Below are 18,248 nucleotides of genomic sequence, written 5' to 3' on the forward strand. Positions count from 1 at the left end.
CTATTGAATGGTGCAGCAGGCTTGAGAGGCCGAGTGGTCTGCTCATTCTTGTATACTTTAGGTTTTAGTTCAAGAAAAATAGTGATCCAGCCATTAACAAATTTCACTGTTGACACAGATATCAATGAGTGTGAATCATCACTGTGTGATCCATCTGCAACATGTCTGAACTTAATTGGGAGCTGTGACTGTCACTGTGATACAGGGCTTACTTGCATTCCTGGGAGTTTCGGCATTAGAACAACTTGTAAAGGTAAAGGGGATAATCTTACAAGCAGTTGTACGGGAGCACCAATATATTGTTTGTGATAAGGTTATCAACTCTCCAGGGTGGTCAGGACTCCAAAGCAATTAGAGACTGATGTCTGAATCAAATCCGGGAGAAAAATCGGAGGGTTAATGGAGATGTTGCAGAGAAGGGAAAGGTCGAACTCCTCTGATAATTAAACCAAAACACAAGCCCCAATCTGTTATTGTGGGGAATAGAGGTTCCCTTCTAATAATTAAACGCAATACACCCAGAGAAGCTTGCCTCACCTTTATAACCTGTTAAAAGAGTGGTTAAATGAAATAAAATCCCTGATATCCACTTTATAAGTTACAAGTAACAATTTATTTATTTAACCCTAACAGTGAACAAATTAACAGCATTACTAACAAGCTAAACAATTCACTCCCAGAATACTAACTACTCCCTAAGTGACCTAAATTCTCCTGGGATGCTGTTTAAATAAACACAAGTCTCATTTATATAAACCCAATTAAAAGACAACAATATATTAAAACTTAATCACTCCAAATTCGCACAGACTGTGTATTCTGGAATGCTGTGCCTTCTCTGCTTTGCCACAAAAACCTTTCTTCCAATGATTCTGCCGTCAGCGATTTTTTTCTCTGTAATTAATTTAGTGAGGACTTTGAGCTAAAATGCCGTGATACCTTTTTCGGATAGATGGTGCTTTCTTAGAGAGCTTAGTGATTTCTTGTGAGAACTCAGGGCTTATTTCTCAGATGGCAGGCTTGCTGTCCCCTCAGATGACAGTTGGCTCTCGACCCAAGTGTCATAAATCCTCATCTTATATACCAACCCCCGCCCGATGACAAACCAACTTCTTATAATATGATTGGTTTCAGGTTGTCAAAACCATCAGTTTTAAATTCAATTGGTTTTCTGCACCTAGGTGCTTGATTTAAGTTAGTTGGCTAAATTCAAACTTGTTGTCTCAATACCAAAACAAAACTGCTGTTTTGCCGCCAAAGGGTAAAGGGTTTAACCCCATTCCTGGGAACTCTGGCAATGCGACAATTTGTAAAAGTAAGGAGAATAATCTTACAAGCAATCAAATAGGGGCACTGATCTCTTGTTTGTAAGAAAGTTGTCAGTTCTCCACGATGGTCCTGGACTCCAAAGGAATTAGAGACTTATGTCCAAGTGAAATTCGCAAGACATATCAGAAGAATAATTAAGAAAACAAGGAACAAACAATAGTACAGTGCAAGAACAGGCCTTTTGGCTTACCTAGACTGCGCAGACAGATTGATGCCTTTCTCAACCAAAGACCTTTTGCCTCAACATGGTCCATATTCCCTGCATATTCTTTTATGTATCAAACTCGCTAAGAATGTTACTGATCTATCCACCTCCACCAATTCCTATTCTCTATGTTTCTATATTCAAGGCGGCTAAGATAGATTTCCATTTGAGAAAAGAATTGAGGGTCATGAGGAACAGCCAGGAAAGTGGAGTGAATGCCACAATTGGGTCAGCTATTGAATGGTGGGGCAGGCTTGAGGGGCCAAGGGCCTGCTCATGCTCCTATATCTTAGGTTCTAATTTGATCAAACTGTGATCCAGGCATTAACAAACATTGCTGTCTATACAGATATCGATGAGTGTAAATCGTCACCATGTGATCCATCCTCAATATGTTGCAACTTATTTGGGAGCTATGAGTGTTACTGTGGTAAAGGGTTTACCCCCATTCCTAGGAGCTCCAGAATTGCAACAATTTGTAAAGGTAAGGAGGATAATATTATGAGCGACTGAATGGGAGCACTAATCTCTTGTTTGTAAGAAGGTTGTCAGTTCTCCAGGATGGTCCTAGACACCAAAAAATTTAGAAACGAATGTCCAAGTCCGACCCAGGGGAGAAATTGAAGGAATAATTAAGAAAACACGGAGCAAACAACAGCGCAGCACAAGTACAGGTCCTTCAGCCCACCAAGATTGCGCAGACAGTTTGATGCCTTTTTAAACTAAAAGCCTTTAGTCTCTACATGGTCCGTATCTCTCTTTTCCCTACCTATTCTTGTATCTCTCAAAATGCCTCAAAAAGTTGCTGTTGTATTCACCTCCACCACCTCCTCTGGCAATGCATTCAGAAGTTCCTACATTCGTGCCCCTAATTATCATAATGTCTGCACAGAATGACCTGTGTGCAAAGGAGCCAGTCAGATGATCAGCCATGATCATATTGAATAAGAGAGCATAGTCAAAGAGCTGGGGTGTCTGCTCATGCTCTTAAATCTTAGGTTCTAATTTGAACAAAATGGTGATCCAGCCATTAACAAACATCACTGTTTTACACAGATATCGATGAGTGTAAATCGTCACCGTGTGATCCATCCACAACATGTCGCAACTTAATTGGGAGCTATAAGTGTTACTGTGGTAAAGGGTTTACCCCCATTCCTGGGAGCTCCGGCAATGCAACAACTTGTAAAGGTAAGGAGGATAATCTTAACGCGCGATTAATTGGGGCTTTTATTTCTTGTTTGTGATAAGCTTGTCAGTTCTCCAGGATGGTCCTGGACTCCAAAGGAATTAGAAACTGATCTCCAAATCAAATCCATTAGAAAAATTGAAGGGATAATAAAAAAAAGGAAGAAAATATAGTACAGCACAAGAAGAAGCCCTTTGGCTCATCAAGACTGCACTTACAAAGATGACTTTTTAAATCCCTGCTCCAATTCCCTATGTTTCTATATTCAAAGAGTATGAGATGGATTTCCGATTGACAAAAGAATTGAGGGTCATGAGGAACATACAGAAAAGTGGAGTGAATGCCATAATCTGGTCAGCTATTGAATAGTGGGGCAGGCTTGAGGGACCAAATAATCTGCTCATGCTCCTGTTTCTTAGGTTATAATTAGAGCAAAATAGTGATCCAGCCGTTAACGAACATCACTGTTTACACAGATATCAATGAGTGTAAATCATCACCGTGTGATCCATCCACAACATGTCGCAACTTGAATGGGAGCTATGAGTGTTTCTGTGGTAAAGGGTTTAACCCCATTCCTGGGAGCTCCGGCAATGCAACAACTTGTGAAGGTAAGGAGGATAATCTTACAAATAATTAAATTCATGTATCCACAAAGATGCCTCAAAACGTTGCTGTTTTATCCACCTCCTCTGTCAGTGTGTTGAGAACTTCCTGCATGGGATGTGCCATAATTTTCTTAATGGCTGCATGGCTCTCAAAGGCCTGTGCATAGAAGGAGTAGGATGATCAGCCATGATCATATTGAATGATAGAACATACTCGAAGGGCCGAATGGCCTACTCCTGCTGCTATTCTTTATGTTTCTATATTCAAGGCATGTGAGATGGATTTTCGATCGACAAAAGAGTTGAGGGTTATAAGGAACACACAGGAAAGTGGAGTGAAGGCTATATACAGGTCAGCTATTGAATGGTAGAGCAGACTTGAGGGGCCGAGTGGCCTGCTCATGCTTCTATATCTTAGGTTCTAATTCAAGTGAGATAGTGATACTGCCATTAACAAACATCACTGTTTTACACAGATATCGATGAGTGTAAAACGTCACCGTGTGATCCATCCTCATTATGTCGCAATCTGAATGGGAGCTATGAGTGTTACTGTGGTAAAGGGTTTACCCCCATTCCTGGGAGCTCCGGCAATGCAACAACTTGTAAAGGTAAGGAGGATAATCTTACGAGCAATTAAGTGGGGGTCACTAATCTCTTGTTTGTGATAGGGTTGCCGTTTCTCCCATATGGTCCTGCACTCCAAAGGAATTAGAGACTAATGGCCAAGTTGAATCCGGGAGAAGAATCGGAGGGATAATGAAGAAAACAAACAACAGCACAGCTCAAGAATAGGGCCTTTGGCCCACACTGATTACGTAGACACACAATACCTTTCTTAGCTAATAACCTGTTTAGTCGACGTGGTCTGAATCACTCCATTCCCTGCGTACTCTTGTATCTGTCAAGATGGCTCAAAACGTTGCTGTTGTATCTGCCTCCACCGCCTCCTCTGGCAGAGCATTCAGAAGTTCCTGCACAGCGTGCCCCTAATTTTCTTAAAGGCCGCATAGCTCTCCAAGGCCTGCGCGTAGATGAAATGCGGTGATCATATTGAATGGTGGAGCAGGCTTGAAGGGCTGAATGGCCTACTCCTGCTCTTATTCCCTATGTTTCGAAATTCAAGGCACATACAATGGAGTTTTGATTAACAAAAGAGTTGAGGATGATGAGGAACAGACAGGAAAGTGGAGTGAAGGCCATAATACGGTCAGCTATTGAATAGTGGAGTAGTCTTGAAGGTCCGAGTGGCAAGCCCATGCTTCTATATCTTTGGTTCTAATTTGAGCAAAACAGTGTTCCAGGCATTAACGAACATGACTGTTTTACACAGATATCGATGAGTGTGCATCGTCACCGTGTGATCCATCCGCAATATGTCGCAACTTGAATGGGAGCTATGAGTGTTACTGTGGTAAAGGGTTTACCTCCATTCCTGGGAGCTCCGGCAATGCAACAACTTGTAAAGGTAAGGAGGATGATCTTCAGAGCGATTCAATGGGTCACTAATCTCTTGTTTGTGATAAGGTTGTCAGTTCTCACGGATGGTCCTGGACTCCAAAGGATTTAGAGACTAACATCCAAGTCAAATCCAGGAGTAAAATCGGAGGAATAATTAAGAATAATAGTGCAGCTCAGGGATAGGTCCTTTCACCCTCCAAGACTGCACGCACTCATGATGCCTGTCTCATATAAAAGCTTTTTGCCTCTTCATGGTCCTTATCACTGTATTTCCTGCATATTCAGACATCTGTCAAGATGCCTCTTTAACTTTTCTCTTGTATGCGTCTCCACCACCTCCTCTGGGAGCCCATTCCAGGCACATACCACCCTCTGTTTAAATAACCTGCCTCTCACATCTGCTTGAAACACTTCCCTTAAATCTATGTCCCCTCATAATTGACAATTGTACCCTGGGAGAAAGACTCCAACTATCCATCCTATTCACGCCTCTCGATTTTCTTAATGTATTCTAAAGATATTAAGGACACCAGGAAACAAAATGTTGTTGTGCAAGGATGGACATTTTGAAGCAGAGGTTGGATGTGATCATTATTATAGGATTTCTGAGGGTCTGTAGTTTCCACGGGGCCCAAACTTGTGCATGTAGTGCCAGTGAGGGACTGGAGAATGGTTCCAGGATCCAAATATCCCAGGTCGCAGCCGAAAGGCTCAGAGACCATTTCTAAACTTGGTGCACTCCTGACCACAGCCCTCGTTATAAGCGTTGTCCACTGGAATCAGCCAAACTCTTGTTGCCTCCGTTAGAATCTGAGTCTGGATCCAGGGCCAAAATGCTGAGCTCTGTGGGTTCTAAAGAATAGGCTGCCTGTAGGCAGAGGAGAAGACCATTCAGCCCCAGAAACATCAGCCTATTTCAATGAGATCATGGTTGATCTGCATCTGAACTCCAACCAGCTGCCTCTGTTGCATGATCTTTAATAGTCCTGGCTAATGGTTTGGTGCCCTTTGTGATGAAGGATGTACTTGCCTTGAATACGAAACACTGGAATTTCACTGGGTGCCTCCTGAGAGGAGTGGTTGATCCATGATGAGAAGTTCAGTAATTTGGGCCTACACATTGAAGTTTGGAAGCTCATAGAAGTTAATGATTAGCTTGCTAATCCTTTGAAACCTTCCTGATTATTCCCCAAAAGGGAGAACGTTTGCATGATGAGAGGTGAAAATGTGTGATCAAGACAGAATGCACTCGCCTACAGCGGTCCAATTGTTCCATTAAAGCACCATAGCATAAGTGCAGTATCTAGCACTTTGGTTATCAATCCCACAGATAAAATCTTAAGTATTCATGCTTCCACCATCCGCCCACCATCAGTGCCATGTGCACTATCTACAAAATGCACTGCAGCTGCTCATTTAAACACATCTCCAATACCCAGATGAACAAGAACATCAGACTGTTGAAATTACTACTGCAATTTTCCAGAAAGTTGTGATTGATTATAGAACCGGAGCCACTTTTTGCACACTTTTAACGGCATTTATTTATAGAGACACACTTTACAAGCATGCACCTCCATTCCTCTAATCTGTTCTTGTATGAAATGGCACAAGTGAATCCCAGATAATGTATGCAAAGAAATACAATTAAACTGAAATCTACTGCTTTCAACTTACCCTCTGAGCTGTACACCATCCTAATTTGAAATATCTTGCCGTTCCTTCAGTGTTGCTGGGTCAGAATCTAACTCAGGCTGGGGGTCAGTTCAAACCTAGAGGATGTATATATTTAATAGCTACTCAGAGACTTTGTGAAGAATTGAGGATAAACCATGTTAGCCAAAGAGTTGTTAAAATATGGAACTTGCTGCAGCATGGAGTAGTTGAGCATCAATACATGAGGTAGATGAGTACATGAGGGAGAAAGGAATAGACAGATATGTTGATGCGGTGAGACAGTGTTGGAGGAGGCTGTTAGGTGGAGCATCAAGACCACCATCCATCTAATGGACTGAATGGTCTTTTTCCATGCTGCAAATTCTGTGTAATGTAGATTATTAACACCAAGTTACCAGGCTTTATTCAAGTGGGAGTCTGTGTTGTCCAAGTTTGTTCAGTCGAGCTCTGGAGCAGTTGCTGTGATCTCTTTCCCTCTTCACTGCAGATGTGGACGAGTGTGAGGATGAAGATGTGTGTGGCAGGAATGCAACCTGTCATAACTCCTTTGGGAGTTACCACTGTATCTGTTGGGCAGGATTTCAGCCAGTTCCAGTACAGACAGGAAAGACCTGCACAGGTAAAGGCAATGATTAATGCGCAGAGCTACATGGAAATGATTATTGGCACTGGAGGTTTGGGTAGGCTTCTTGCGGGGAGGGGGGTGTGGTTGTCAGGCTACATATATGGGGGTTGAAATTAGGCTGGGCCCATTTCGAGGCCGAGACTCCTGATGGACCTTGGATACCTGAGGCCGAGGAAATTGGGCCTGAGGTCACCTTCTGGCATCTCCTGAGGAATTTTGGGGAACTGACTATGACTGTGAGGTCAGTTCCAGGGAAGACAGGGCCGGAAAAGGCAATGGTAGAAACTTTAGGATATCAGAAAGCTTGTGGAGCTGAAATTAAATTGAATTCATCTTTAGTTGCTAATTGCCAAGAATCACAAGATCGACCCTGCAGTGATTGGACTCAAGTGGAACTCATTGACAAAATCCTAGATTGGGTTTGTTAATCTGGGCCAATTAGGGAGCTCTGGATGACCAAAAGAAATAGGCAATTCAGAATCTCTTCACTTGAGGGACTGACTGTGAGCTGGCTGGTCACAGCCAGTGTACTGTGCACATGTAAATAATGGGTGACTTGGTGACACGACACAGGCCTCTGTGCAGTTATTTCAGATTCTGGGGAGGAAATTCTATTCATGGATTCTTCCCACATGTGCTAAGCCCCTCTTTGACAGAATTACAGGGCCTAAAGGATGCCTAAAACCTGATCTTCATTCACCTATAATTTGGACTGACCTCTCAGCAAGCTTGTTAGTATTGTGTATGTCAGTTTAGCTCAGTTATTACCATTCTGGGTCAGAAGGGTGTTGGTATGAAACACCATGCCAAGATTTGAGAGTGTAACTTAAGCTGTTTCTCCCCACCACACTCCCACCAAACCCCAGTGCTGTGCTGAGGGAATGCTGCATTGTTGGAGGAGCATCCTTCAGATGAGATGTCAAAACTGGGCCCCATCTGCCCATTCAGATGGTCATCAGAAATCTGGAGTAGGAAGATGGCAGGGTTTTGAACTGGGCATTAATGTTGAAAGATCTCTTAACTACTCTAATTTTTACAGTGCAACCTCTCAACTGTCCCAACCCAGAAAAACCAAACAATTCCACCCTCACACTGTGTGGTGGGGAAGCATTCACAAACCCTCAAACCGGTATGTGACCCGTATTGTTCCATTCTCAAACTGACACACTGAAACGATCCTGATGTTTAATGGGGTTCACTTCTTTGTACTCACAATTTTTGGTTTAACATCAGCGTGTATTTGAAATGTTACAGGATGATTATAATGGTCACAGGTAATGATTGCAGTTTGAAAATGTCGAAAAAGAGAAAATAATGTTTTAAAAATCAGCAGTTACTTTCTCAGCAAACCAGCACTTCACTGTTATCGAGCAACAGAATGTTCAAATATATCACCTTAGACATTGTTAAAAGAGTCCTCATTTGGAAGCTTCTCCCCTGCTCTGATATGGACAACTCGATCACTGAAAATTTATCATCTCCATGTTCATCCCCACAATCTGATCCCCCACCTCATTCGTTGGACAAGGTCTTGGGAAGCCACTCTGTCCCCAGGCAGGTTCATATTTTCTTGACCATACTCGAGGCTTTCAAATGAGATGTTAAACACAGATCCCATGTGCCTCCTTGGATAGAACCAAGATAACAGTGGTACTTCAGTGGAGAAAGCACATGGGAGCTTCCAGTAATGTCTAAGTCATCTCTTGATGTTCCATGGCATTACCACCACTGAATCCCGCACTATCAATGTCCTAGGGGTTACCATTGACCAAAAATTGAATTGGACCAGCAGTATAAGAACAGGGGCTACCAAAGCAGGTCAATCCTGCAGTGAGTAACTCATCTGCTGACTGTCCAAATCCTGCACACCATCAACAAGACACAAGTCAGGTGTGTGGTGGAATGAGTGTCTGGATGAGTGTCTCTCCAACAGCACTCAAGAAGCTGGATACCATTCAGGATAAAGCAGCCTACATGATTGGCCCCCATCCACCACCTTCAACGTTCTCTTCCTCCACCAGTGACGCACAGTGGGAGTACAGGATCCTATTAACAAGATGCACTGCAGCAACTCACCAAGGCTCCCATGGCAGCACCTGGGAAAATTGTCACCTCTAGGACAAGGGTAGCTGATGCCTGAGAACATCAGCAATCTCCAGGCCATACACCATCCTGACTTGGAATTATATCACCGTTCCCTTGCTGTAACTGATTCCAAATCCTGGAACTCCCCACACCCCTCCCCCATGAAGAGCACTCCAGGTTTCCCCTACACAAGATGGACAGCAAGAATTCAAGAAGGAAGTTCACCATCACCTTCTAGAGAGCAATTAGGTATGGGCAACGACTAATAAATACTGGCCTAACCAGTCACACCCATATCCCATGAACTGATACATTTTTAAAAAATTAGTTATAAAACAATTTTAAATACACGAAGGTCCATGCCAACAAGGTTCCCCGATACTGATGCTGTGAACTCCAGTGGGATAGAAGCAGATGTCACTGTCTGGTACAATCCCAGTGTCACCACGAGCGACACCAGCAATGTCATGTTCCTTATTTCCAGACGATACAAAGTTTATTCTCCAGGCTTTTGCTCTTGGGACTGTTGCTTTTGTGGATTTTCCAGGTTGGCTTGTCCAGTGATGGTTGTCAATGAGAAGGGGTGCTTTTTAACTATTGTCTTGTTCCACTGTCTCGCCAAACTCTGTGGGTAATGGATCTTGCTTCGTAATAGAATCAGTTCACCAATTACTTGACAAAGTCTGTCAGAATTTCAGCGTCACATATGATATCCAGGTAAGGAATTATAGGCCCAGTGTTTTTATTTTCTCCAAAAGTGACATGGTTCTGGTGCAGAGTGTTCTACTCTGCAAAGCCAGTCAGTGAAGAATGATACCAGAGCCAATCTTACCATAGACCTACATTTATTTACAGAGTGAAACAGTACAAGCATGTGCCTCCAAACTCAACCACCTGCAGTTTCAGTGAATGTCTTGTGATTTTTTTTTTAATTAGCCAAGTTTTCCGAATCAACCTGTTCAGAGATGTTGTTACGCACCTCTGGAGCAGGCGGGACTTGAACAGAGGCTTCTTCAGTCTAGGGATAGCAACACTGCCACTCCAAGAAGGCCCTTGAATGTCTTTTTATTTGGACTCAATTGAGATCCCAGTTAATGCCTTCCATCAGCATGTAATTAAACACAGCTGGTGAACAATTCACACAAAGGACTAGATTTTGGTGAGTTAATCTGATACACCAGACTTACATGTGTACTAAAAAATGGATAACATGGGTTTAAACCCCAGCTCTCTCTTTGTGCTGGGATTGCACCTGACTTCAGTTTAAGCCTGTAGCAAGCAGGGGTGAGTTATTTGCTTGACCTGTCAGGCAAAGGTGCTTGAGTTCACTTGGGACTTTGCAAACTCCCTTACAAAGAGGTCTCTTTTCTCGACAGCCATTTGATGGTAGACAATGAATGTCACATACGTAGATATAATCTTTATATTAGAGGAAAAGCTTGAGCAGGACTAAGAGGAATCGAGAGAGGCGTCCCTATCCCTGGAGCCTCCATCGCCCCAACTCTCCAAGGTGTTTGTGTTGCTCAGTTTCTGGCCTCTTGTGCATTTCTGAGCTCAATGGCACCATCATCACTTTCTGCTCCCAGGGCCCCAAGCTCTGGAATACCATATACATCAGCTTTTCTACCTTTCTTCATCATTTCCATGAGATCATAAAAATATAGAAACAGGAGAGAGCCATTCAACCCATTGGACCTCTTCCACCATTAAATAAAAGCAGGGACGATTTGGTTTTAACCATAACATCACTTCCCTTCCTGTCTCCCAAAACTTTGGCTTTAGCTTGTAGGGACCCATAAGACTTCCCTGCAATAGTGGACTAACCTATGTATGAAGCTGGTGCAAACATGACCATTGTAAAGGTAGGAGCGTTCAAATCACAGACTGTAAATTGGGCAGGATCTGAGTGATGTGTGCTAGTGGTAAAACAGTACGGGTTACATGTGATTGCAGACCCACAGCAATGGGATTGACGCTGAGCTCCATTCTGGAACAGACTTGGGAAGCCACTCAGTTCAAAGGCAACAAATGCTGGTAATTTGCAATGAGGACAAGGCAGGAGATTGGCACCTGGGCACAGAACCAGTGCAGGCACAATGGGCTGAGTGGCCTCCTTTGGCACCATTACAATTCTGTGATTCTGTGATTCTGTGAAAACTCTTGTTTTGGCTGTTCCTTTTATTTCAAAGTTTCTTTTTGTGAATTGCAGTTCACTGCTGTTGTGGTATGTTACAACAAATAGTAAGACAGAGGGGCATTAACCTCATTTATTGAGGCAGATAATTAGTACTCACAGGTAGAGGGGGTGGAGGGTGGCAACAGGGAAGGGGGAATAAGGGAGGCAGAAAGGAAGATCCCAAGACAATAACAGTGAAAAGGGTATGGAAAAAGGAGGTGAGAAAACAAAAATTTGAGGACGAAAGAGGACAAGGTGGTTCAGAGAGAAAAGGAATAAGAGAAAATGAATATAAGAAGGAAAATAAAACAAGCCCATTACTTCAAGAAGTCGTTACACAGTTAGTAGGAACTACCGATGCTGGAGAATCTGAGATAACAAGGTGTAGAGCTGAATGAACACAGCAGGCCAAGCAGCATCAGAGGAACAGGAAAGCTGACGTTTCGGATCTAGACCCTTCTTCAGAAATGGGGGAGGGGAAGGGGGTTCTGAAATAAATAGGGAGAGAGGGAGAGGCGGATAGAAGATGGATAGAGGAGAAGATAGGTGGAGAGGAGACAGACAGGTCAAAGAGGCAGGGATGGAGCCAGTAAAGGTGAGTGTAGATGGGGAGTTAGGGAGGGGATAGGTCAGTCCAGGGAGGACGGACAGGTCAAGGGGGCGGGATGAGGTTAGTAGGTAGGAGATGGGGGTGGGGCTTGAGGTGGGAGGTGTGGATAGATGGGAGGAAGGACAGGTTAGGGAGGCGGGGACGAGCTGGGCTGGTTTTGGGATGCAGTCAGGGGAGGGGAGATTTTGAAGCTTGTGAAGTCCACATTGATACCATTGGGCTGCAGGGTTCCCAAGCTAAATATGAGATGCTGTTCCTGCAACCTTCGGGTGGCATCGTTGTGGCACTGCAGGAGGCCCAGAATGGACATGTGGTCCAAAGAGTGTGAGGGTGAGTTGAAATGGTTCACGACTGGGAGGTGCAGTTGTTTAGTGCGAACCGAGCGTAGGTGTTCCGCAAAGCGGTCCCCAAGCCTCCACTTGGTTTCCCTGATGCAAAGGAGGCCACATCGGGAACAGCGGATACAGTATACCACATTAGCAGATATGCAGATGAACATCTGTTTGATGTGGAAGGTCTTCTTGGGGCCTGGGATGGGGGTGAGGGGGGAGGTGTAGGGGCAGGTGTAGCACTTCCTGTGGTTGCAGGGAGGGGTGCCGGGGGTGTTGGGGCTGGTGGGGAGTGTGGAGCGGACAAGGGAGTCACGGAGAGAGTGGTCCCTCCGGAAATTAGATAAGGGTGCGGAGGGAAAAATGTCTTTGGTAGTGGGGTCAGATTGCAGATGGCGGATGGCGGAAGTGCCGGAAGATGATGCGTTGGATCCAGAGGTTGGTGGGGTGGTACGTGAGGACGAGGAGAATTCTGTTTTGGTTGTTATTGCGGGGAGGGGGTGTGAGGGATGAGTTGCGGGAAATGCGAGAGACACGGTCGAGGGCGTTTTCGACCACTGTGATGGGGAAGTTGCAGTCCTTGAAAAACAAGGACATCTGGGATGTCCGGGAGTGGGATGCCTCATCTCGGAAGCAGATGCGGCGGAGGCAAAGGAATTGGGAATAGGGAATGGCATTTTTGCAGGAAGGTGGGTGGGAGGAGGTGTATTCTAGGTAGCTGTGGGAGTCGGTAGGCTTGAAATGGATATCGGTTTCCAGGTGGTTGCCAGAGATGGAAACAGAGAGGTCCAGGAAGGAGAGAGAGGTGTCTTCCGGCACTTCCACCATCTGCAATCTGACCCCACTACCAAAGACATTTTTCCCTCCGCACCTTTATCTACTTTCCGGAGGAACCACTCTCTCCGTGACTCCCTTGTCCGCTCCACACTCCCCACCAGCCCCAACACCCCCGGCACCCCTCCCTGCAACCACAGGAAGTGCTACACCTGCCCCTACACCTCCCCCCTCACCCCCATCCCAGGCCCCAAGAAGACCTTCCACATCAAACAGATGTTCATCTGCACATCTGCTAATGTGGTATACTGTATCCGCTGTTCCCGATGTGGCCTTCTATGCATCGGGGAAACCAAGCAGAGGCTTGGGGACCACTTTGCGGAACACCTACGCTCGGTTCGCTACAAATGACTGCACCTCCCAGGCGCGAACCATTTCAACTCACCCACACACTCTTTGGACAACATGTCCATCCTGGGCCTCCTGCAGTGCCACAACGATGCCACCCGAAGGTTGCAGGAACAGCATCTCATATTTAGCTTGGGAACCCTGCAGCCCAATGGTATCAATGTGGACTTCACAAGCTTCAAAATCTCCCCTCCCCCGACCGCACCCCAAAACCAGCCCGGCTCGACCCCACCTCCCTAACCATTCCTCCCACCTCAATCTCCACCCCTATCTCCTACCTACTAGCCTCATCCCGCCTCCTTGACCTGTCCGTCCTCCCTAGACTGACCTATCCTCTCCCTAACTCCCCATCTACACTCACCTTTACTGGCTCCAACCCTGCTTCTTTGACCTGCCTGTCTCCTCTCCACCTATCTTCTCCTTTATCCATCTTCTATCTGCCTCCCCCTCTTTCCCTCCCCCATTTCTGAAGAAGGGTCTAGGCCCGAAACAAGAGATAACAAGCTGTAGAGCTGGATGAACACAGCAGGCCAAGCAGCATCAGAGGAGCTGACATTTTGGGCCTAGACCCTTCTTCAGAAACATCAGCTTTCCTGCTCCTCTGATGCTGCTTGGCCTGCTGTGTTCATTCAGCTCTCCACCTTGTTACTTCAAGAAGTCATTTCTTTTTCTATTCTTAGGCTGTCACAAACTTTACAAATGGTCTGCTTATTAGGAGTTCATGGCTGCAGAACATGACGACCAGTCAGCAGTTAAACGTAACAACGACCATCTTGGATCTTTTGGAGAATACGGCAATGGCTATTGCTTTGACTTTGCCCAGTGGAGGAACAAAGTCAATCTCAGAAGACTCTTTCGGTAAAATATTACTCAGTACAAATGCTAACATTCTGGACATCGAGTGGACACAGAGGGTGTCTTTTCAGAGAATTTTGTGCAAGATTAAGGCGCATGGGATTGGGGGAAGTGAATTGAGATGGATAGGAAGCTGGTTGGCAGTGAGGAAATGAAGAGTAGGAATTAATGGGTCCTTTTCAAATTGGCAGGCAGTAAGTAGTGGGGTGCCATAGGGATCGGTGCTGAGACCCCAGCTATTCACAATATATATCAATGATTTGGATTAGGAAACAAAATGTAACATCTCAAAGTTTGCAAGTGATACCAAATTGGGTGGGAGGGTGAACTGTGACAAGGATGCAGAGATCCTTCAGCATGATCTGCGCAAAGCTGGGTGAGTGGGCAAATCAATCGCAGATGCAGTATAATTTGGATAAATATGAGGTTATTCACTTTGGAAGCCAAAACAAGAAGGCTGATTACTACCACAATGGCTATAAATTAGGAGAGGGAAGTGTGCAGCAGGACCTGGTGTCCTTCTGCACCAGTCGCTGAAGGTAAGCATGCAGGTGGAGCAAGCGGTAAAGAAGGCAAAGTTATGCTGGCCTTCATTGCAAGAGGTTTTGAGTACAGGAGCAGGGATGTGTTGTTGCAGTTATACAGGGCCTTGGTGAGACCACATCTGGAATATTGTGTGCAGTTTTGGTCTCCTTTTCTGAGGAAGGATGCTCTTGCTCTCAAGTGAGTGCAGCGAAGGTTTACCAGGCTGATTCTGGGGATGGCAGGTCTGACGTATCAGGAGAGATTGACTAGGTCAGGATTGTTTTTGCTGGAGTTCAGATGAATGAGGGGGCACCTCATAGAGCCTTATAAAATTCTATCAGGACTAGACAGGGTAGATGCAGGGAGGATGTTCCCGATGGTGGGTGTGTCAAGAACCAGGGGTCACAGCCTGAAGATTCGGGGTAAACCATTTAGGATGGAGATGACGAGATATTTCTATGGAGTCTATGGAATTCATTACCACAAGAAGTAGTTGATGTCAAAATATTGAATGTATTCAAGAGGTGACTAGATATAGCATTTGGGGCGAATGAGATCAAATGTAATGAGGTAAAAGCGGGATTAGGCTATCAAGTTGATTTGGCTATCAGCCATGATTGTGATGAATGGTGGAGCAGACTTGAAGGGCTGACTGGCCTCCTCCTGCTCCTATCTTCTCTGTTTCTATGTTTCAATGTTTGTTGATCAAAGGCAAGATTTATTTCCAGTTTTATGGTCTGCACTTACTGATCCAATTGGCACTTTACTTGCAGAAGTGTTTAGTTAAAACGGTGACTTCTGATGAAAATTTTCAAACAATATTTCGTAGAGTTACTTTGAGGAATATGAAGAAACGTTATTGTCAATGATGCTGTGTCACAGAGCTGAAGAAGTTCCTAGATCATATTCGATTATCACATTTCCACAGAAACAGGGATAAGCTAATCGATACTAGTCTGGGTTCCTGCTTCTGTACATATCACCGTAAGGTATAGGAGCAGATTTAGGCCATTCCTGCCTTCTCCCCATAACCTTTGATTCCCTTACTATTCAAGAATCTATCTACCTCTGACTTAAAGACACTCAATGACTTAATCTCTGCAACCTTCTGTGACAGTGAGTTCTGGAAATTCACCATCCTCTGGCTGAGGAAACTGCCCCTCATCTCAGCTCTAAAACGTCATCCCTGTGCCCTTGGGTCCTAGTATCTCTTCCTGGTGGAAATATCTTTCAGTATTCTGTAAGTTTCAGTGAGACCTTCCCTCATCCTCCTAAATTCAAAAGTATCAGTTGTTGGAAAGCAATTGTGTGTGAATATTGACTGAGAGCAGGTTTCTACCCCTTGTGCTGTACTGTGCTGTGACTCAGTGTTTACGCTGTCTCCTCTGGGCCTCTGGGTTATTTTAATGCCTTCAGTCAGAAGATTGGGAGCTCATGTCTGATTCCAGAGGCTTCGTGCTCAGGATCGAGGCAGATGATCCCACAGCAGTTCCAATGGAGTGTACACTGCCAGAGGGACTGATGTCTTTCACATCAGACATGAAATTGAGATTCCTCAGGATTGTTAAGCAACTGCTGCCCAATTGCACAATCACATTGTATAGTAGATGGGTTTTTTTGGGGTTTTGAAAATGCAGGCTAGTTGTATGGTGTCTCTATTTGGCCTGTTATCATCAACAGAAGGAACATCCTGTTTGATACAATTAGCTACTTACTGACATGTATAGGCTACATACCAGGTTCTGCACTGACACTGAAATTCATGCATAACATTGTTCAGTTGTCTGCTGGGAGGAATGTCCTGAGTGTGCTCATGACAATGTTAACAACCATTGTAAGAGAGTCAGTTAAGCTTGCAACATGGCTCATTTACACTCGCGAGAAACAACATACGTTCATGCACAGGGACTCATTCCATGCAATCAAAGGAATGTGTTTGACAACAAACAGACAGTGCTGGGGAAACTCAGTAGAGTTTGGTAGCATTCTGTGAAGTGAAAAAGAGTTTGTACTTCGAATCCCATATGAGTCTTCTTCAGAAGTAATGAGCCTGATGTCTCAGGCTGAGTGGGCAAAGTGCAGAAAGGCAAGCCAGGGATGCTCTGAGTATCTAGGTAGGCTCAGAATGAATTATCGAGTAACATCCTAGACAAGTAAACCTGTGAGAGAGAAAGAGGCAAGGCAATTTCAATAGGCACTGCATTCTTCACAGAGCCTTACCTTTACTTTTAGCTGCCCAGATCCAGGTATCTGGTAATCAAAGTTTGCCAGACGACTTGGTAAAAATTGAGATCTGGAATAACACCATGGAGATAAACTGGAGAACGGTCATGGGAGCAAAGAACTCTGGTAAACATTTAGTTTCTTTTGCATGTATTGGTTGCTGTGATTCTAATGACTATACTTCAGAAATATGCTTGTGACCTTTTGTGGCTATAAGTCAAATCTGGTACAAACGTTACCACCTCTTCTCATGCAATACAAACAGTTATTTCCTCTGAGATTTGGTATTCTTTCAATTCTGTCCTGATGAGTGCAAGGCGGAAAGCTTTGAACATTTCTCCTTTTCTCAGCTTCTGTGCAGCTAAGCAACTTATACTTTTATTTGCGAAGTTTAAAAATTGGCTTTCTTTAATATTTGAAACCAGTCTACAATTGGAATGGATACTATAATCTGTAGAATTGGACTTATAGCTAGATCACTGTTGCCAAATTATTTCAGATGACACTCAGCGAAGTCCAAACCCTTTTGCTCCACCAGACTTTGCTGCAGTCTGCTTCTTTGTATTCAGCGACATGGAATCCATTTTGAACAGCAAGATCCGGAAAGATGGGGTCAAGCAATTGGAGACAACTGAAGGAGCAGGCTGGTTAAACTCCAAAGTGGTAACAGCCAGAATCAGTAACAAAGCAGTCAGTCGTGAACTGAAAGAAATGGTCAATCTTACACTGAAACTCAACAAGGTTTATAAGGGAGACTTTGAGGCTTTTCATGCAACAGGAACTGTAGTAGTCCAAGATGAAGGATTGGACAGCATAAAGAGTTGTTTTACTCTGTATCCAACCCCGTGCTGTTGTGGAAGTGTTTGCTGTGCCAGTGTAGAGAAGTTTAGCTCTGTGTCCAACCACATGCTGTCCCTGACCTGGGAGTGCTTGTTAGGGATAGTGTAGAGGGAGGTTTACTCTGTATCTAACCCCGCGCTGCTCCTTTTCTGTGAGTGTTTAAAGGGGACACTGGGGAGAGAGTTTACTCCATATCTAACCCTGTGTTGTACCTGTCCTGGGAGTATTTGATGAAGTGGATGAAGTTTTACTCAGTATCTAATCCCATGCTATACCTATCCTCAAGTCTTTGATGGAGACAGTGTAGAGGGAGATTTTGCAAATGTTGC

At 44.5% G+C, this 18,248-nt stretch overlaps 1 protein-coding gene across 1 annotated transcript in view; it reads left to right on the forward strand.

The window, feature by feature from the left end:
• LOC109921003 (adhesion G protein-coupled receptor E1-like) overlaps positions 1 to 18,248 on the forward strand; it is a 70,474-nt gene that overhangs the window by 35,711 nt on the left and 16,515 nt on the right. Inside the window, 8 exon segments of the mRNA XM_048617827.1 lie at positions 3,200 to 3,334; positions 3,808 to 3,942; positions 6,957 to 7,088; positions 8,134 to 8,223; positions 9,784 to 9,896; positions 14,157 to 14,334; positions 17,089 to 17,205; positions 17,618 to 17,820. Of these exon segments, the coding sequence (XP_048473784.1) occupies positions 3,200 to 3,334; positions 3,808 to 3,942; positions 6,957 to 7,088; positions 8,134 to 8,223; positions 9,784 to 9,896; positions 14,157 to 14,334; positions 17,089 to 17,205; positions 17,618 to 17,820 (1,103 nt within the window).

This window comes from Rhincodon typus, chromosome 38 (genome assembly GCF_021869965.1).
Source record: "Rhincodon typus isolate 14 chromosome 38, sRhiTyp1.1, whole genome shotgun sequence".
NCBI lineage: Eukaryota > Metazoa > Chordata > Chondrichthyes > Orectolobiformes > Rhincodontidae > Rhincodon > Rhincodon typus.